Source organism: Choristoneura fumiferana, chromosome 24 (assembly GCF_025370935.1).
Source record: "Choristoneura fumiferana chromosome 24, NRCan_CFum_1, whole genome shotgun sequence".
Lineage (NCBI taxonomy): Eukaryota > Metazoa > Arthropoda > Insecta > Lepidoptera > Tortricidae > Choristoneura > Choristoneura fumiferana.
The window spans coordinates 12,507,745-12,530,199 of NC_133495.1; the positions used below are offsets into that span (position 1 = coordinate 12,507,745).

Here is a 22,455-nt window from a genome sequence, read left to right on the forward strand (position 1 = left end):
CGGCCGGTCTCGTTGGCTGTGATGATGATGGCAGTGAGTCCTACCTGCTCGACGAGTCCGATGAGTCCGATCTTGTGTCCGTTGCACATTAACGCATGCGTGATGCGACCGTCGCTTAGAGGCCGGACGGTCTCGTTGGCTGTGATGATGATGGCAGTGAGTCCTACCTGCTCGACGAGTCCGATGAGTCCGATCTTGTGTCCGTTGCACATTTACGCAAGCGTGATGTCGCTTAGAGACCGGCCGGTCTCTTTGGCTGTGATGATGATGGCAGTGAGTCCTACCTGCTCGACGAGTCCGATGAGTCCGATCTTGTGTCCGTTGCACATTTACGCATGCGTGATGCGACCGTCGCTTAGAGGCCGGACGGTCTCGTTGGCTGTGATGATGATGGCAGTGAGTCCTACCTGCTCGAAGAGTCCGATATTGTGCACGTTGCATAACCACCGCGTGCGTGATGCGACCGACATTAAGATGCTGGTCGGTCTCTTTGTCTATGATCATGATGGCAGTGAGTCCTACCTGCTCGACGAGTCCGATGAGTCCGATCTTGTGTCCGTTGCACATTAACGCATGCGTGATGCGACCGTCGCCCAGCGGCCGACCGGTTTCGTTGTCTATGACATTGGACATCAACCACGGGAAGTTACACTGTGCGACGAGCCCAGAAAGTACTTCTAGGCCGAAATCTGAAAAAAAAAAACAGTTAAAGTATGAGCCGGATTATGTATCGTAGGTTCCGTAAAAAAAAAAGCAAAAATAAGTTTGTATTTTGTACTATTTCCAAAAGTTAATTGAATTTCTGCAATTAAAAATTATTATTCAGGGTTTTGATTGTTGGATTAACGTTGACTATTGTTGTGGTTGTGGTACAGTCACCAGCATTCATATCTGCCACAGCGGAGCGTGCAAAAATATCTGACACGTCCTTCCGGCCCTTTAAATAGAGTTGTACCAGATATTTATGCACGCTTGTTGTGTCAGATATTGGTGCTGGTGACTGTACAGCCAAATATGTGGTCTCCCACCCTAAAGTTGATAATCAATCGTTTACATGACATAAAACAATAATCTCAATGCACGTGTTTGTCAACTTAAAAGTTCGACTTTACGACGACCACCTTATTTGGCTGATGGTACCATCAGCCAAATAAGTGGTCTACCAATTTTTAAACAAGTTCCTGTCAAATAAATATGTCGCTGAAGTCGAACTTTCAAGTTGACAGACACGTCTATTGGCATTATTGTTTTATGACATGCAAACGATTATCAACTTTAGGGTGGTAGACCACAAATTTGGCTGATGGTACATTAACTTAACGTTACGTTAAATTAGCGTAACTCACTCTTGACTTACCAAAATCGTGATTCCCGAACACGGCACAATGGACACCGATTTCGTTTAGAACAGGCACCATTTGTTCACCTTTCGTGTATGTGCTTACTGAAAGCGAAAACATTAAAGAAACAAGAATTAAACGGAATCCTGAAAGACTGGTCCATGTTTGTATTCCTAGGACAGCTTTATATAGAAAACATTGCTTTGCCATGTGTATGAAAATTATTAACAAGCTACCGAAAAGCATACGGGAGCTACCCCTGAATATATTTAAAAAAAAGTTAATGCAAATACTGTTGGAAAAGATATACTACAGTGTAGGCGATTTTCTGTCGCAAGATAGTTTCTAGTACAGTTGTTTTTAGTGTTAGAAAATGTAATTTGCATGCTAGTATAAGAAAATTGTACAAATAGCAGGATAAGAAACCTTTTGTCTCATTACCATCTAATGACAGTTGATGTAACTACTTATTCTATGCAAATAAATCTTCTATTCTATTCTATTCTATTAAATATTTTTTACACACATAAATTCAATCAGGTACAGATAGTTCAACTCAGTCGTGCGCGCGGCCCTATGTGTGCGTGCGCTTGTAAATATACAAGTTTCACGTGACGCGGCAGTCGTCGTCCGAGCAAGACGTGTTCTTATCGCTTTACCCACACATAGGGCCGCGCGCACAACTGAGTTGAACTATCTGTAGGTATCTTATGAAAATACAGGGTTAGCAGAGCGCTGTTTCCAAGCAAAATGTATGTAGTGTGGGGTCATTTTACATTGGTTACAGACAGACAAAAAATTGAATTCTCAAATTTACTTTATTGGTTATGCTAATTTGTTCACCTTCATACCTAATTTCAAGTTTCTAGGACAACCGGAAGTACCCTATAGGTTTTTCGGTAAAATGGCGTCTCCGAATAGTTTTTTATATCCCTCGTCCCAAAAGTCAAAATAGCCAAAACCTATCAGTGACCTAAATATTAAATAACGGTTTATTTGCTAGTGACTGGCTACTTCAAACATATTTGAGGGTAAAATGATGTACAGGGTGAAACTTTGAACGTTAACAAAAATTAGTATTTCATGCTCAGTTAATGCGGGATAGTAAATAATGCATTGACCCATTGGTTGAAATTTGTTGGATCAAATTTGCGGTTTCCATACACTGACTTCGTGATTTAATTTGAGCAATGTATGGAAACCGTAATTTTTTCAAGTCTATTTTCAACAAATGGGTTAATTGCATTATATAGTATTGCATGTATGTATTTATATAGTTGTTTCATTTGTATTTATTTTAATGTTATTGATTTTTTGTTTGTTTTTATTTTCTGTTTCTGTTTCCGCCACCTATTTTTGTAACATATATAATTTCTTGTACCCAAATGGTTGTCTGGAAGAGATCGCTTTTAAGCGATAAGACCGCCTATTGTCTACCGTGAATCTAAGTGTTTATATTATAAGTATTTTTACTGCTTTAATAAGATAAGACCGCCTATTGTCTACCGTGAATCTAAGTGTTTATATTATAAGTATTTTTACTGCTTTAATAAGATAAGACCGCCTATTGTCTACCGTGAATAAAGTGTTTATATTATAAGTATTTTTACTGCTTTAATAAGATAAGACCGCCTATTGTCTACCGTGAATCTAAGTGTTTATATTATAAGTATTTTTACTGCTTTAATAAGATAAGACCGCCTATTGTCTACCGTGAATCTAAGTGTTTATATTATAAGTATTTTTACTGCTTTAATAAGATAAGACCGCCTATTGTCTACCGTGAATCTAAGTGTTTATATTATAAGTATTTTTACTGCTTTAATAAGATAAGACCGCCTATTGTCTACCGTGAATCTAAGTGTTTATATTATAAGTATTTTTACTGCTTTAATAAGATAGGACCGCCTATTGTCTACCGTGAATCTAAGTGTTTATATTATAAGTATTTTTACTGCTTTAATAAGATAAGACCGCCTATTGTCTACCGTGAATCTAAGTGTTTATATTATAAGTATTTTTACTGCTTTATGGTGTGCAATAAAGAATATTTGTATTGTATTGTATTGTATATTGTCGAGCATCATACTTCGATTTTTTTAGCATTAGAAAAAGGGCCATCTTGAAGAGTATTTCTATTACTTATGATGTAAATGATCATTATGTCTTGGCAATTGTTACTATTTGCTGTGACTCATTTTTCAAGTGTTTTTCAATAAAAAAAGACGTCAAGATTGCTCGCCTTCTTTCTAATGCTAAAAAACGAAGAAGAGAATGCTAAAAGAAGAAGAAAGTTTCACCCTGTATGCTTACGCATGCTAGGCGAGAAGACGTCTCCACTGAAGAGCACGAGAGGGTTCAAATGTTGCAGCGCTTTGACAGCCGTGCTGAATCGCAGCGCGCCGCCCACCGGCTCGGTCTCTGCAAAAAAAAAAAATACACTGTGTAAAACCCGACACCTTCGAGTCATATTGATCATCAAATCATCATTATCGCCAATTTTATGCATTGTTAGGGTTCCGTAGCCAAAATGGCAAAAACGGAACCCTTATAGTTTCGCCATATCTGTCTGTCTGTCCGTCCGCGGCTTTGCCCAGGGACTATCAATGCTACAAAGCTGTAATTTTGCACGAATATATATGTAAACTATGCCGACAAAACGGTACAATAAAAAATTAAAAAAAATTTTTTAGAGTATCTCCCATAGATGTAAAGTGGGGGTGATTTTTTTTCTCATCCAATCTTGTAGTATGGGGTATCGTTGGATAGGTCTTTTAAAACCATTAGGGGGTTGCTAAAACCCCCCCTCTAAAATCTAAACCGGTGGGTGGTAAAATTTTAAAATATTCAGGATGGTAGCAAGTATATAAAACTTACAAGAAAAACTATAACGGTTAAGTTTTCTTGAGAATTATTAGTATTATGGCTACGGACCCTATTTCGAGCGTGTCCGACACGCTCTTGGCCGGTTTTTTATTTACTTGGCTTTACGCTTTATATTTCTTTGAGTTTATTCGTAACAATCATCAAAAAAAAATCCAAAGCTTTCCTCTTTATAATATTAGTATAGATGGCATCCCAACCGGCTGCACAATCATCTTTAGGCCCATAATTATCATTTCTACCTCTGCTTCATCGGTACAAAATGACTTAGGAATCTTAGTAGGTACTAGTATATAGGAAGCATGGAGATGACAGCGACCTACTTTGAGTTTTTTCTGCCAGTTTTTTTCCCATGTTTACGAAAACATAATTTGTTTTGTTGGCAGAGGTCAGGTGAGAACTGTAAGTTCTGATAAGCTTGAGGTTGATTAATTCTGTTTTGACGTATACGTTACCTTTTTTATCTACATCCATATCCAATAAATAAATAAATTCCCTATAATATGTTCAGAGACGATAAGCAAATGACTTACATTACATTAAGAAACTTCTATCTACTCGTGCATCTTAATGTTTTGTTTGCATTATGTTTATTATGCTGTATTTTTTTATTGGCAAATAAATAATAAATAAATTGTAGTGCCGGTGAGCGACACATTCAAATTTCGAACATCTTAAAAAAACAAAATCATGTTTGGTTGCGATAATCGAATTACTTAGTCGATTTGTAATTTCATTCAATACTAAACTTATTGTTCCATACATAATTTGATTTATTAACACAGCAAATAAACATAAAACATATGAAATTAACAGTTAAAAAGAAAACAGAGTGAACTAACCTAAGAAACCTTAACTAAATGTTGCTATAAAATATGTTACTAACATGTTACTATAAAATTAAAAATTATAAAAAGAACACCCCGTCTAAAAGATCCGCCTGTGGCAGGGTTCCCATGTTTATGAATTAAAAAAAACGAACTGTCACTGTCACTCATTTATTGAAACCAAATTGAAACTGAGGTTTTATGCCTACAAAGAAGAACCACTAACTCGAAAATGCAGGTACTTTCATATTTATTCGTATTTTTGCGTATCTTTGTATTTTTTTCAAAAAAATCAATGATTTTTTGTTTTTTTTGCAAAAAATCGTGATTTTTCCAACCCTCTGGTGTCCAAAAATATTTATTAGCAACAACATGAAGTATGTAGGTGTTACAATTGATGAATCTCTCTCGTTCAAGGCTCATATCGAAGCTTTATGTGGCAGAATACGTAAGTTAGTGTTTGTTTTCAAAAAATTACGCTCTATTGCGAACTCAATAATAATCCGGCAAATCTACTTCGCTTTATGTCAATTATGTATAACTTACTGCATTACATCATGGGGTGGCACAACTAAAACGTCATTATTAACACTTGAGAGCCCAACGAGCAGTACTTAAAGTCTCTACTTGCCGTCCTTTCCTCTACCCCACTGGCCTTCTTTATAGATCTTGTAAGGTACTAACAGTAAGACAATTATTTATCATAAGCACTGTTCTCATACTGCAGTGAAACTATTAAAAAAAGACGGAAAGATTTAATTTGCCCCCGAAATATAGGACAAATACAAGCCTTCACTTCTAGATTTTATGTATTTCTGGGACTGTTTCTGTAGAATAGATTAAATAGCATATGGAATGCATCCTCTTAGTTATAAGATACCTACGAAAGATACAGAGAAATTATTTACCATTTTAAAATGAAACTTGTTCTTAAGGTTTCATAAGTTACCTTAGTAGATATTAAGATTGTATTGTATTATATTATGAAAAAAATTATTTAAGAATATAAAACTTATAGAAAATACAATCATATACCTAAGATACTACTAAATACTAAATAATGAATCTACTAGCTAACTTAAATAAATTTTTATATTATAAAAAAAGACCGCCTCGAATCGTTCTGGCGCAAAGGTGCCACACGCTTGCCGCGTTCCCGCGTTGAACGGCGATAGATAGCCTTTGCCATCAAGAACGACTCGGAGCGAGAGTCTAATTCCCCGATCCGCAGCCGGCGTCCTACCTCTTTAAAAAACAACTTAGCCTCGAGCACCAAACAACCGGTCGTCTCCACCGCAAGCGCAACAAAATATGTAATTGGAGAGGGCTGAATATTTCTCACGCTTCCTAAGGGCCGCTGATTCCGCAGCAGCTCCGCGGTCCTCGTGGTTCGACCCAGGTGCGAGGCTGCAAAAGTGCTGACGCAGGTAGCGTCCCAGAGAAGGCACTTTCCCTTTTGCCATGGCCCAAGGTCACCGCATCAGGCCTTTTACCAATCTGACCGACTAAGACCTGGTGGCTCCAGCATTGTAGTAGATACTATATTGTATTATATATTGTAATTGTATGTATGGACAGTACATAGTTGTCTAGTTATGCAAGTCCTTTTTACGCATGTAACATGTAATACAGGATAACCCTAATTCAGGCATTGTGTCATGCTTCTATTTTACTCCGTTTAGGCGTAAGTTTATATTGTAAAACGTATGTTGAATAAAGATTATTTATTGTTTATTTGTACCTGATAATATTGCTGTGCCTTGTGTCGTGAATAAAATAAATGTATTTTCTCAAACATGACATGAAATATTGACGTTGTGTTACAAATAATAGGCTGGGAAGTACCGCGCTGCGGGCGCTGCTTCTCGCCTGCCGGCGCGCGGTCACTCTAGCGGCCTGAAAAGAGATTTCATACAACTTTCCCGGCCGCTGGCCGGCAATGCGACCGTCTTTTGTTTCAACCACCGCCTGCAGCCACACAACAGGGCGACCAGACTAGCGTCCCGCCAGCTTCATTTCTTGTTTTTTCATTTTATTTCATGTAATGTTCGAGAAAAGCACTATACAAGCCTCGGCCGGAACGTGGGCTTGCCGGCCTCTACAGTAATCTACTATTTATTTCTTTCTTTAAAACACTCACTGGTGGTCTGCTCGATGTTGTAGACATCGTTGAAGTGTACGATGAGCACGTCGTCCATGCCGCGGCCGGACAGCTGGCTGACCGCGCGCCGCCCCACCTGGCGCACCTCCAGCGACGCCTGCGCAGAGCCGAGAACCCATCATTATACACACATATTATTGAAATTAATGTAAATATTACGCTACAATCCTGGTTTGACTTGTTGAGGTTTAACTGTTTCGAAGATGGCTAAACCGATCGAGTGTTGCCATTATTTCCGGTTGCGAACTTCCTTCCGCTGGCGTTCGTGTCGTCATAGTGTGTGTAATGTTTTTTATATGTTTTAGTTTTTTAAATGGGTCCACTGAAAACAAAGCGTTGCGGCTTGCCGTAACAGTATGCTGAGTGGGGTCCATCTTTATACTATTTCGATGTTTTTTTTTTGTTCTCTCCATCTAATGTATTTTTATGTGTATCGAATGTTTTTTTTTTTTTTTTTATAAACGAGGGGGCAAACGAGCAGACGGGTCACCTGATGGAGAGCGATCACCGTCGCCCATGGACACCCGCAACACGAGGGAATCACAGGTGCGTTGCCGACCCTTTAAGGAATTGATAGGCTCGAATCTCTCGCTCGATCGAATATGTGTAAATAAATGTTTCTCTCTCTCTTTCTCTCTCTCTCAATAATATCTTGGGATAAATTACACCAATCGACCTAGCCTCAAACTATACAAAGCTTGTACTATGGGTGCTAGACAACGGTGACAAGTAGTGGCAAGTACCGTCATCCCCTCACTACACCAAATTTCTACCCTCAAACTCAAATTCAAATTCAAATGATTTATTCAGTAAATAGGCCGCAATGGGCACTTTTACACGTCATTTTTTAAACTACCAGCGCTTTCGGAAAGACCATCATTGCCAAGAAGAATGCGCCGCAAGAAACTTGGCAGAAAGTAATTTTTTTTCATAATAATATAATTACAAATGAAATACTTAAAAACTATATTATACAATTAAAGAAAAAAAATACAAAAAATAATAATAATAAAAATACAGGGATGTATGGGGTGCCTTAGTTACAATACTAAACACTAACTATGTCTCCTTTTTCTTACCCTATTATCCAACTTTTTATGATCTAACCGGGGGTAGACACAGAAACCGACACATTCGTTCATCTCTGCGGCGCGTTGGGTCGAGCTCCTGCTCCCTTCGACGTTTTCTTCGCAAATTAAGATACGAATCCTACATAAAACACCCTGGGGTGGAAGAATCAAGGAAGAAAAGCGAGCGTCCAACAAGATCCAGCACGCGAGGGGGGTAAATTCGAACCAGGTTAGTTAGACCCCCTTCAACTTCCTTCTACTTCGCCTCCCCAGGTAGTCATTCACGATGACGCGTGCCGTGGCTCTTATTACAATGTCATTAATGTCTAATTTTGACAAAATCACGCGTTTAATTATCGCAATTTTCATGTAGGCAGGCACGCAGTTGTTGTCAAGCGCCGGCCGAGCGGGCGAGCGGACGCGGCGAATATATAGCCATTCGCACTTCAAGTGTACCGGTTGGATGTTCGCGTGTAGTTTTATGTTGATGATTATTTATCTATTTTATCGGTAAAAATAACTAGTAGGCCGCATTCGTAATGAATATGAAATGAGTTAAAAAAACCTCAGATTTCATTACTCTCAATGAATAGACTTTATTTTTGTCTGTCTCTTTGTAGTAGACTGTACAAGCACACAGGGGCTCCCGCCGCATTTCATTTATGGAGCCAGGGCTGTCCAAGGTCGAGCAATTTAATGCCAATTCGCATCCTTTGAGACGTGCGCCACCGTGTGGCTATTCATAGCTAGGGGTGTCACTGGGGTGCTACTACGAAATTTGAAAATCGGAAGTTCGTATCGTACCGTCCCTCTCACTTTCGTATTAAATAATTACGGGACAAACTACGAAGATTATGCACTTCGTAGGTAGTATAGGGACTGCTTAATGCCATGCGAAGCTTGAGGTCCCGGGTTCGATTCCCGTGTCGGGGCAGATATTTGTATGAAAAATACGAATGTTTGTTCTCGGGCCTTGGGTGTTTACTATGTATTTAAGTATGTATCTATCTATATAATTATATTTATCCGTTGCTTAGTACCCATAACACAAGCTTTGCTAAGCTTACTTTGGGACTAGGTCAAATGGTGTGAATTGTCCCGTGATATTTATTTATTTTAATTTTATTTTGATAGATCAATGTGCGAAATGTATCTCTCGTAGCCGGTTATAAATTAACCGGGTGTTATTCCGGTTAAGCCGTGGTGACAATACAATAATCTGGTAGTGACATCCTGGTGGGCCGGCCAGGATCGTCTCTGCAGGACAAAACTCCTCAACGGTTAATGGCATCGACTTGAAACTTGGTACGGAAATGTAATTTGGAAGACAATGCAAGTACAGTCGACAAAAGTACTTACAAATTAAAACAAAAACTCAAACTTCGTATGTTGCCGTTGCCGTCCAGCTGACGCTTATGTCATTTAATACGAGAGTGAGGGACGGCACGATACGAAATTCGAATTTTGTAGTAGCCCCGCCGGTGGAATTAATTTTAGCGACTTTCTAGCGACTTTTGATTTTGAGTCTAGAGACTCGAACTTCTAGGAGTTGGCAACACTGTTTTTATGTAGCACATAAAGTTTGCAACCCTGACACTGGGACGAGGCTAGGAAACGGGGCGATTACAACCGGGACTCTATTTATAGACAGCTAACTTCCTACGCGATTTACCCTCGGGGTCGGGTCGGGACAAAACGTTATTGGGCAAGAAAAAACAAATAATCACACACTAACACTTGGAAACTGTGAAGAACATAGGCTATTACACAAGCAAATGGATTCGCGTGCATATTTCACGGGACAATACAAAAAGTGCAATAAAATAAATTTGACGAATTGGCGTTTTTCCATTAGCCGGGGAAGCAAAAAGGTATGAAAATGTATGGCTCGCTATTTCACTTACCTGCGCGCGTTGAGACCCACCGGCGCCCTCGCCGGGGAAGCAAGCTTCCCACTCGGTGCCGGCCCGGCAAAACTACATGTTGTACATGAATTGGAGCCGTGTGTATGTGTGATTGTGCGTGTGTAAACCGGCATGGACACCGGCGCAGTGGAAAAACGAAGCCCCGGCCACAGTATATATATAAGCTAAAGCAGTATGGAAGCTAGGCATATTGTTTGAGATAAATACCTACGCTCCAATGGAGCGTTAGGGTTGTCCACTTATTTTTAGTAAAATTAAAAAAAAAAATTGTTTAGTTCCCGCTGTATCTCAGACGGTCGAATAGCTAAAAATAACTATTCTGAAAGTTCCGTGTTATCAATTATATATAAAACGGCAAATATTCAATTCAATTTATAACAATTGACATTGTGTTGGATATTAAAATCTATTAAATATGACATAAACATATAAAAACAACAACTGAGAAACTGGTAGAACGATAGGTAAAAATCATTCTTACCTTTCAACTTAAACGGAGAGTTTGACAAATGAAAGATCCCGGTTTTGAAGGATCCGTGTTAAAGCAGCTGTACACTGCACAATATTTTCCAGGCATAGTTTTAATATCGCGGATTGTCTGACGCACGCAATGAGGGCTATCGCGAATGAATTCGCCGCTAGAGGCGCTAGTGTAGCGTGAGGTCTCCGAAATGTCAAATCTCATAGTTTTTGGGTGAGCTACGCGGGTTTATTTATAATTAGAATTTTTTTGTGAATATTTTGCATAACCTGAAATTAATTATGACAATTATGCGTTCCGGGGCAATGAATGTCTGTGTTTTGAGACAGTTTTGTCTTTCGGAAACTTTTGTCCTCCCTTTTTTCCGAACAAAACGGGACTAAGCAACACTGTGGTTGCTGGATATTTTTATGGTACGGTTTTAAGTTGTTTTAAATATGATTTTAATCTAAACTTTGTTTTAACGCCCGTAATAACAGACTCTGAAAGCCACACTTAAAAACCTCACGCAACAGTGCGCCATCTAGTGAGACAAAAAACGATAGCCCTCATTGAAACAACGCAACGCGGCCATTACTCGTCTCGACGCGTCACTCGCGACTGCAGTACCGCGAGACCCCCTTCGGGGCCGTGTAGAGCGCGCGTCTGTGTGAGTGTGTTCGTTTCGATCGATTTGTTCGTAGCTTCCATACTGCTTTAGCTTATATATATACTGTGCCCCGGCGCCGGTGCAGGTGCACGGCCATGCCGGTGCTGGGCCGGCTACCGGAAAAACGCCCAATAAACGTGTAAAGTAGTTTTACACAAAGTACAAGATACTTCGTACCGATGATACACGTTTGTTATTGTTTTGAAAGAAACGAGATCTATGTGTTACATAGGTATATTATTTGTTTCATGCGAATTTTATATTTATCTTTTCAACATTTACATTGCCTTAAAATACCTTACTTTAAAAAATACAGATGGTCTGTTATAGCTAAAAGAACTTAATTAAACAATAAAAGCCATTACACGTTTGTTCGCAGGGGGCGGCGATTTATTTTTACGTTTACTTTGTATTTATTTTTACGATATTTTGTACGAGAACACATTGAAAAAAAAAACTAAATAATTAAGGGCTCTTATCCATTAAAATTTAAAGATAATAATACTATAAGTACTAGCCAAACATGCAATAAGATACTAGGTACACCCACAGAATAAATTGGTACAACATCAATGGAATAGCTTTCGATTTAAAATCACGCACTAGACAAGCCTGTAAGCCATCCTACCATAGCGTAATACATTGCAACAGTCGGCGCACTCTTTTGTTTGCCGAGTCACGGCGCGCACTGAAAGTCGGATGGGCTGGGGCTTGCGAATTAGCGTCCCTAGTTCAGCCCCGAGTGCCCTATCTACACTTTTTTTTTTGCATTAGAAAGAAAGTTAGCGATCTTGACGTGTATTGAAAAACACTTTTCAGATGATAGGCGCTTAACATGCGTTTTGATACAGCTACATACATCAAAACGCGCGTTAAGCGCTTGTCATCTGAACGTACCCTTATAAAGCAAGGGTTTATGGTATACATTCTTTTTGTTTCATAAGTAATACTATTTTTTAAAGAGTTTTTCACTAAAAAAACTCGTCAAGATTGTTGATACCTTTTTTCTAATGCTAAAATAACCGGAGTACAGGCAGCTGAGTTACCTCACTAGTTGTTATTATTACGCTATGGTCCTACCAACGTAGCACTTACACAGGTGTCTCAAATAAGGTATGGCACAATGACACGGGAGTTACACCAACCTATGACTTTGGAAACCAGCCGAATATGACCGCAGTAAATGGTTTTCAAGATATTGCCAGCTTTACGTTTTTTTATTAATATTTTATTAGTGTCTGTGTTTACGTGGAATTTTCAATTTAGTTGTGTTCTTTTGTGATGCTATAAAAATGTATACTGAGTCAGTATTTTATTGCTGAATTATTTTCTTTTATTTGTAGGTATGCTTTATTTATGCCAATTTATAGAATGTTTTACTGAATCAGGGAATTGTTTGTAATTAATTATTTAAGCTAACCAAGACAGTTTAAAAAAAATTTAGAAAAAAACTTTAAGTAAGCAATATCTCGAAGGAAAATCATGTCTCTTACTAAGGCCATGATGACTGCAGGTTTATCTCCGGCGTCATTATCACATACATATAGCTTTGACCTTTGAGAAAAGTTTTACCATGTCAAAGTATTTATGACTGTATGGTGTAAAAACTTTTTCACTGCATCTGATCTATACCATATTTGTAACACCTAGAAGCTCATGCGACACCGCTAAACAACACCGTGCCTGTTTGAGCCATCCGACGACGGAGCGCACTCCGTCGGTGACCTCCCCCGGCACGTCCACGCTCGTGGACTCGATCAGGGAGGACCAGCGCGACCGCAGCGCCGCCTGCGCAGCGAACGACGCCATCGCGCGGACTGCCGCTACAACCATCGCCGCGCCACTTAGTATGCTATGTGTACTTATAATATCCTTCACGGGAAAACTACACACTGTATATGCTGATGCCAGGCGAATTCACTTTTCAATCATTTTGTGTATTTTTTTATTATATTGGTCAAACTGACTTCACAATACTAACACCAACTAGAGTGCCACAGAACCCTCATTATGAAGAAGAGGTAAATTTTCTTAATTTTTTTTGTTTGAAGCAATTGCGTTTTTTTTTCGTGTGGAAAAGTATACTACATCCTGTTTGGTCTTATTTGAATTTGAAGAAAAAACTTGATTTCATTTAATGATTATACAAAATTACATTCTGTGTTCACTGGAACTTTTTATTTACTCAGTTTTTTTTTTTGTTAAATACACTGGCAATTTTTTGATACCTATGTTTGATGTATTTTTTTAGTGTTTTGCCAAGCTTCCAAATAATTAGCAAATTTTTAAGTGAAAATAATTTATATTTCTTCTAGGGGCTGTTTCACCATCCATTGATTAGTGTTAACTGGCGGTTAGGTGTGATGCCGTCTCTATTTGTTTTGTTTGAATAGACAGAGACGGCATCACATTTAACCGTCGGTTAACGCTAATCAATGGATGGTGAAACAGCCCCCTAACCTAATAAATGAAAATGCAAAACTTGTCATAGCATGAAATCAACAATTTTTATGTGTATGTAAGTTGAAAATAATGTACTTTTTTTTTTAATGGCTTTCACCCTTGCAAATGTAAGTACTTGAAACTTAAAATTTAGCTGTGACACATTAAGCATCTCTAATAATTTTATTGTCATGTTCATTCATGAAAATTTAGCCCTACCTAACCATTATGCATAGGACAACTATGTCAGTTGGGTGATTGATAGTAGTTTTAAATTAGAATAACCTTCAGATAAGAAACTATTTATTGTGATTAACTAAGTACACTATTTTTAATAGTTTTTAAATTTATTTTTGTGTGTTACTGTATTATCAGTCATTTTGTTTAGCTAACGAAAAACCTATTGGTTTTTGTTTTTATTAATTATGATTTTTTTTTGACACAACGCGCACTTTGATTCAGCCTTCCAACAAGGTTTTATTCACTTTGCAAATATAACTGGCACTGTACAAATGTCACTGCACTTTTAAAAAAAGAGGTTCTTGTTCCATCACTTTCCAATTTCGAAAAAACTAGGTCTGCGCAGTGCTGTAGTCGGAATACCAATGTTTCGCTACAGTTGGGTCAAGGTGTTAAACTTGAATCTATTTTAATACATAACCACACGACTCAATATCATCAACATAAGCGTGTAAAAATAAACACAGCTGTGATAATTTGTTTACTATTACCTTATTACGTATAAACAGTATATTCCATTCTTCAGAATGCGAATTCACTACGTTATTTTAAATTGCATGCGGTTAGCACTTACCTAGAAAATTGACAGAAAGTCGAGTAAAATAGCAGTTCTCTTGCTTTGATTTGAGGAAGATTTCATTCACAGTTTTAAGTTATAGTTAGTTTAATTCACTGTTTTGAAAATTGGATGAATATTTGTTAAAGCACACCCATGAACGGAATACAGGCAGGAGTGTTCGAGATATTATGTATATCTATGTCACAGACTGCAGCTGTCAGCTCTCAGCTGTCAAGTCAAATTAGCATAATAGGTAGGTGTAACTGTCAAAGTGAAGTAACGTTTCGTTTCACGCGAACTAAATTCTGGCGTCAAACCGCGGCAAATTAAAAAAATAAGGATGACAACACTCGCTGTACACTGCTTAAACGATGTTGATAATTAGATATTTATTTAAATTTTCCAGATATTAAATTATACTCGAGACTTCAAGCGCATCAACATTCATTATAGTAATATGTGAAAGTTGATGATGCACTTTAGTAGACCCTTGGTAAATTTTATGACCTTTGTCAGTGCCCATTTATGTACAGTCCAGACGCATCAATTTTGGACAATTTTGACCAGATTGGCATTGAATATACTTATCTTCTAACCCCCTTATTCATAAACGACAATCAAACCTATTTTAGTTAAAATGCCGCTAAAATTCGTTTGTCCTTATCTGTCACTTCGACATTTGTATTTGTTATAAAGGACAAAGCATTTGTTAGTTAACATAGGCTTGTTAAGTTTTATGAATAAGGGGGTAACATTTTAATTGACAAGATTTCATATTTCTAAGACTATAATTTGATTCGTTCTCTGTAGTCTGTTTGGAAGAGAAAGACGATATTGTTAAAATTTCGCTTCGATTTTTTTTTATGATGTGCTTATTCTATTCTAAAAGGGCATAACACCAAAACTACTACGCAATAGATACTTTTGTCTAGTCTCTATTAAAAAAAAAGATCACGTGTATTTGACGTAAACGTAAACGTTGTCAAAATGATGACAGCTCCTTTTTCTGGTGAAAAAGGCAGAGGAAACATGTCTATTCTGCAGTATTGTTGGCAAATTCAGATATTTTATTTAATTTTTTTAAATATGGAGAAGTATACGTCCCACTGCTGGGCACAGGCCTCCTCTCAGAACAAGAGGGCTTGGGCTAAATGAAAATAAATATCAAAGCAAAACTCTTTAGATTCCAGTAGTAATTTACAGGTGTTAAAAAAAGAAATCTTGTTAATTCTAACATAATATCTTATAACATTTTCCATTTTGAGGATGGTAGGAGGTTGAATTAAAAACAAAAAAAAACTTAAAGCAGAAATATCAAACTTATTATCTAAGCCGGGTTAGAACATTGACCTATACACCTTTGTGTTTACTTCCTCTGAGGGTTAGAATGACAATGAGGGCTATCGTTTTTGTCTCACTAGATGGCGCACTGTTGTGTGAGGTTTTTAAGTATGGCTTTCAAAGTCTGTTATTACGGGCGTGAAAACAAGTTTAGATTAAAATCATATTTAATACACCTTAAAACCGTACCATAAAAAATATCGAGCATGCCAGTGTTGCATAGTCCCGTTTGTTCGGAAAAAAGGGAGGACAAAGGTTTCCGAAAGACAAAACTGTCTCAAAACACAGACATTCATTGCCCCGGAACGCATATTTGCCATAATTAATTTCAGATATTGCAAAATATTCACAAAGTTATTCTAATTATAAATAAACCCGCGTAGCTCACCCAAAAACTATGAGATTTGACATTTCGGAGACCTCACGCTACACTAGCGCCTCTAGTGGCGAATTCATACGGGATAGCCCTCATTATGTCAATTTTGACAGTCTCAAAAATGATACCAGATTAAACTTTCGTAAAAAAGGCGTGGACAGCTTTCGCTGGCCAAAGTCTAAGTAAGAGCTAGCAGAAAGAAAACTAAAGATTCTTGAGTAGATTTTAATAAAGTAGTACGTAAAGAAATGTTATCGCTCTTTATTTTAATTTCAAAAACTAGTAGCCTCAGATCATATAAAATAATTCTTTCTATGGTGTGAGCTACTAGCATTTGTAATAATAATCGCCTTCAGTGTCATACCAGTCGACCAACTTGCCATCATGCCACATGAAAGTGCCCTTCAAATTTTGCGACGCATCTAATATGAGATATAATATGACTTTAGCAGCTTCATCAGGCTCAAGCTCCCCTCCACCCTGCGCCATATCTGTCTTCACATGTCCTGGATGCACCGCATTGATTGAAATATTCCTGTCATAGTACTTCCGTTGCTGTATCATTGTCAAGGCGTTTACTGCAATCTTCGAGACTCTATGTTCAGCGTGTTTACCTTCATCAGCGAAGTCCTCTTTATTAAACGTTCCGTTTTTCACACTGTCCAGATATTCATCTACAAAATGGTTCACTTGTTCGGTATTTAAATCTTGATCTTGCAGTCTTTCCAGCCACTTAGAGTTTTTAAGGTTTGAAAGATGTCCACAAGCGCTGGATACGTTGACGACTCGAGCGTTATCTCTAAGCAAAGGGAAAAGATATTGTTCTATCTTCAACAAACTTTTGTAATTAACATCAATGTTCCGCTTGGCTCCTTCGTAGTCTGGATAAAGTTTTTCCAACTTCATAATAGCGGCATTATTCACCAAAACGTCCAAGCCTCCGTGTTGCGTTTTTAAAAAGTCAGCAAACTTTTTAATACTGGCTTCTTTGCTTACGTCAAGGACATGGAATTTAGGTTTGAGGCCTAGTTTTTCTAGCTTTTCTACTGCGTCTCGGCCTCTTTGTTCGTCTCTTGCTGTTAAATATACTATTCCTTTGAATTTTTGGCACAGTCCTTTGACCACAGCGAAACCCAAGCCTTTATTCGAGCCTGTAACAACTGCAACTTTTTCTGCCATTTTTAGCGCTGACGTGCTTTCGTGATCGCGCCTTTAATGTTAATGAACACGTCACGAAGATGTTTATTTACTTAATCTAAAGGCCGTGACAGACGGGCTGCATTTCAACCGCAGCGTACCTAATCGTAGAAGAATCTGCCGACCATCCATACCGGGTGTGGCCTGTAATACGAGCAAAAAATTTAAACATAGATCCTCCTCGTCAAACTGAACATTATTAAGTAGTTCAGCGACTTTTAAAAGTAATGGAGTCTTTGAATCATCCTTTTTTCGCATTCTAGAACCCAACTGACGTCGCCTGTCACGCTACAAACATCAAGCATTTTGCTTTACATTTTTTCTTCGATTAAACTTAATAAGTGTAATAAAAATTAAAAAACTAACTGTTTTTAAAAGTCGCTAAACTAATGTTGTTCAGTTTGACGAGTATGATCTAAATTAAGATTGTTTTTTGGAGTCTTTTTGTATTTTTTATTTCAACTCCAAATTTTGTTACTTTTACGGTCATCCCGTAAAATCCATATCCAAAATACAAACTGAATCATAGATGCACAGAAAAACCAGAAAAAGAGACCAGCGCTGGGAATCGAACCCAGGTCCTCAGCATTCCGTGGAGTACAGACACAAATTTCCCCTATGCACCACATATCTCAGCTCCATGATCTATGTTTTAATTATTTGCTCATATTACAGGCCACACCCGGTATAGGTAGTCATTCACGATGACGCGTGCCGTGGTTTTTATTACAATGTCTTTAATGTCTAATTTTGACAAAATCGCGCTTCTTCGTGGATGGCACTACTTAGGTATACATTATTATAATAAGTACCTTTTTTTTAACAAGTACTGAAGACCTAAACGTGTATCACCAGCTTTGTTATTTTGGATATTATTACAATATTCTTAAAATTCTTAATGTGAACAATTTGTGCTTTAAAAAGTACCTACGTTCGACCGAAACGATCGAGAAAAAAAACATTCTGTATGCCTATGTATACCGACCCTAATCGATGTAGAGTCTGTCAATAATTTCAACTGGACTTTATTGCTTTGATATACGGTGACTTTTTCTTTGTAACAGCAAAACCGGCCAGTGAAGTTATCAAGCTATATACCTACTTACTTTTTGATACGACAGGATGTTGAATGTTTAGTAATTAAATTTAATCATAAGTAAATAGCAGAAACTGTTAAGATTCCATTTACCTATAGTTCTATACCAACAAAGGTTTTAACCAAGACAGCGTTAAATATTTACCTCGAGGATGCTATTGAATTTCTTCGCAGACCTACCTACAGGTTTCCAAGCGATTGTTTCCTTCACCGTAAAGTCCATGGTAAATTTCAAATGTAATTTTGCGCATAAATTCCTAACAATTGACCCCATGGTCCTCTGCTTGAGAGGCAGGGGTAACCTTGGCTACCACGACTTTTTTCGAAATAAACAAAAACCGACATACAAAGTAATTTTTTGCTTATCACAATGTTCCATTTAAGTAAATGAAACAAGTAATTACTTATGTCCACTCCATATTTTTTTTCTTAATGATACCAATCGAAATATAATTGATAAAAAATCCTCATATAATTAACATAAACGTAGTGTCTTAAAAGAAAGGTATGCTCATAATTTATAACCCCCGATGCAAAAAGAGGGGGTGCTATAAGTTTGATCGCTATGTGTGTCTGTGTCTGTGGCACCGTAGCTTTTAAACAGGTGAACCGATTGGAACGCATTTTATTTTATTTTAAAGCAGGTTTTAATCAAATTAAAAACATACAACAAGCCGAGGGTAAAGGATATAAAGGTATCCCACTAAAATTATAAATGCGAGAGTTTGTAAGTCTGTTTGTTTGTTTCTTATGTCTTCACGTCTAAACCGCCGAACTGGTTTAGATTAAATTCGGTATACAGATAGTTAAACTACATATATTCAGTGGCGTAGCTAGGTAACCAAAGGCCCTGGGGCAAAAAATAAACTATTAAAAAGTTGGAGTGATTGAAGCCCTATATGTAGTGCGTAGGTGAGGTAGGCGACTATAGGTCCACTCCTGCTGGCTCGTGCTTAGACACCGAATTCAGACTGGTAGAAAATTATTTTCATTTTTTTTTGTAGTCGGTTAAATTTTTTGTCATATTTTTTTTTTCACCCTTTTTAGTGTAAATAATCTAAGATACAATAGTTTAATATCAACTGCTCGTCACTTTTTACAATAGATTGCTTTTTCCGATGCAGAGACTTTCATTGAGGAGTCCTGGTGCTTCACCACCCATTCCATTTCACCATAATTATGCATTACGAGGAGCATAAATTGCTTAGCGACTGTGTTAAAGTAATTGAAATTCAACCCGTGAAATACTTGTCATTGAGTAGTAACTCTGATAGTCAACTGTGGTCTTCATCATCAGTTCCATTTCATCAAATGATGATTTTCAAAAGTAAATGCACGAGTTACTAATAAATATATCAAAATTACCATAGGTATCCCTACAATATTTGAAGAGCTCCCTCGATCAAATAAAAATTTTCAAATCGGTTCATAATTGACGGAGTTCTGAGGTAACAAACATAAAAAAACAACCGAATTGATAACCTCCTTTTTTGAAGTCGGTTAAAAATCGTTTGTTCCGAATTCGACGTACTCCAGATTTGCCATTTAGGTATAGTTTATAAGTCAGAGTCCGAGGGGCCCCTTGAGCTTGATGGCGCTGGGCCCTGCCCCGTCTAGCCCTCCCGTAGCTATTATATGCCACTGCATATATCCCGAGAAAGGACATAGGGTAGTTTTGTTGCATAGTTCTCGCGGGATAATGATTTAAGCGGCAATTACACTGCGTCGTTCCCCTAATGCGGTCGCCGGATTTGTTTCAAACTACTTCAGCGAAAACGTCGTCTTTACATTAGTCTGTCCGTCTACTGCGGCGGCCATAGGCGGTGGCAGCTGTCGCTCGCCGAATGCGGCCGACTACTGTTCTTCAGGGCCACTAAGAAACTCGTCGAAGTTCGTATCGTACCGTCCCTCTCGCTCTCATATTAAATAGTATACGTGTCAGAGGGCCCGCAAGACATGAACTTCGAGAGTTTCGTAGTAGCCCCGTTTTTTTTAGGGCCAGAATGGCAAAAACGGAACCCTTATAGTTTCGTCAAGTCGTCTGTATGTCTGTCTGTCTGTCTGTCTGTGTCCGTCCGTCCGTCCGTATGTCACAGGCATTTTATTCGAAAACTACAAGATGTATATCAATGAAATTTGGAGTACGGATGTCTTGTAAAAGCCGCTATTTAGTTTTGTAGTTAAATTACAAAAATAAATATTTATAGGGGGGGGGGGGCACTCCATACACGTAACAGGAATTGTAAAAAAAAATTTTAACTCTCATCAACGTGTGGCACATAGTTCGACAGCTCTTTTGAAAAGATAGTAAGGTTTCTCAAAAACTTTTTTGATTAAGTGAAGATTTCCGGAAATAATCGCTCCCAAAGTAGCAAAATTTGTGTCCCCCCCCTCTACCTTGTAAACCGTTTATCCAAAAAAATAAGGAAACGTAACGCTTAATAAATACTTTCAACGACACTTAGTTTCAACATGATGGCAAACTTGTTCGTTTGCCATCCAGTGGAATAAAAAAAAAAAATAACATGATCGGATATACCGTTTTTGAGTTATTGCCGAAAAACTGCGCTTCTCAACAAAAGGACCTAAGTGCCGTGAAGACACGCTCTTTTTCTGGTAATATATTTTATGCCTGTAGTAAGTGTTTTAATTGTGTTATAACACACATAATATTACTTGATTTTTTTCCTAATGGCCACGGAACCCTATTTTGGGCGTGTCCGACACGCTCTTGGCCGGTTTTTCAATGCCGCGGACGGCGGCGCCGCGGGCAACAGCTAGTGTTAAGTAAAGGTAATTCCGGTTGCAAGTGGCCTATTAAAGAGCGCAAAAAAACCAAATTGGGCAGTTCCGTGTCGGCATCTTCAAGGTTTTGAAAATTGAGTGCTTCTTCGTTTGGATACAAGTTATCGCGCGCCACTTGCTTCGTGTCGTTAAAAGTTCCATTTACGCTGTTTCACTATCCATTGTTTAAATTTATTTGACGGATAAATGTGATGCCGTCTTTGTTTGTTTTGAAAGAAAGAAAAAAAGATTTAATTGGTTCCATGTTCCATCAGTACCTACCATCACCGAATGTCCGATCCAACGAGTATCCGATTTTGTTCTTCTACCTCCTAATTCAGAAATTGTTTAGGTACTATTTTGGGGTTAAATTAAGTCAGTCGCGTCCATAGGTTTACACGGGACCCCTGGGTGGTGCCAAATGCTGACACACAAAATATACAAATACAAATTGCAAATACAAATTGAGACATGGATGCACAGAAAAAATAGAAAAAGAAACCAGCGCTGGGAATCGAACCCACTACGCTGTCTACTTAAGCAGCAGCACTAGCTAGGTACATCTATGTTTCGCTCTCATCGAGAGACGTCACATTCTTTTGTAACTAATCGCTCACCCAGACAAGAGATGTCGCTACTAAGCAATCAAAATTATGATTGGTTTTTTGGAGTCTTTTTGTATTTTTATTTCAACTTCAAATTCGTTACTTTTACGGGTATCCCGTAAAACCATATCGAAAATACAAACTGAGACATGGATGCACAGAAACACCAGAAAAAGAGACCAGCGCTGGGAATCGAACACAGGTCCTCAGCAATCCGTGCTGCGTGCTATAACCCCTACACCACCGCTGGACAGGAATCTAGACACGAATTTCTCCAATGCACACATATCTCAGGTTGCTTTTTTCCACTACGCTACTTAACTGACACACTATTGTGACACACTATTGTGTGGTAGAGGCAAGCTGCTTTGCAGCATGAATTAGGCCGGCTCGCCCGGTGTAATGCCACCCACACAGAATATCGGCGTGAAACGGCTGCACCAGCTGCTGCTGTGTTTTGTCCGATGAGTGTGTGCCGG

General features: G+C 38.2%; 2 protein-coding genes across 2 annotated transcripts in view; both read right to left on the reverse strand.

Moving 5' to 3' along the window:
* LOC141441734 (mannosylglucosyl-3-phosphoglycerate phosphatase) overlaps positions 1–14,792 on the reverse strand; it is a 38,334-nt gene extending 23,542 nt beyond the window's left edge. Inside the window, exons 1-6 of the mRNA XM_074106567.1 lie at positions 14,593–14,792; positions 13,020–13,159; positions 7,191–7,308; positions 3,654–3,761; positions 1,358–1,444; positions 523–689 (exon numbers count right to left, since the gene is read on the reverse strand). Of these exons, the coding sequence (XP_073962668.1) occupies positions 523–689; positions 1,358–1,444; positions 3,654–3,761; positions 7,191–7,308; positions 13,020–13,145 (606 nt within the window). The 5' untranslated portion in view covers positions 13,146–13,159; positions 14,593–14,792. The remainder of the gene's footprint in view (positions 1–522; positions 690–1,357; positions 1,445–3,653; positions 3,762–7,190; positions 7,309–13,019; positions 13,160–14,592) is intronic.
* Positions 14,793–16,424: 1,632 nt separating this feature from the next.
* Positions 16,425–17,532, reverse strand: LOC141441662 (carbonyl reductase [NADPH] 1-like). The gene has a single exon (XM_074106460.1). The coding sequence runs from the start codon at positions 17,471–17,473 to the stop codon at positions 16,622–16,624; it is 852 nt and encodes a 283-aa protein (XP_073962561.1). The 5' UTR covers positions 17,474–17,532; the 3' UTR covers positions 16,425–16,621.
* Positions 17,533–22,455: the final 4,923 nt, after the last annotated feature.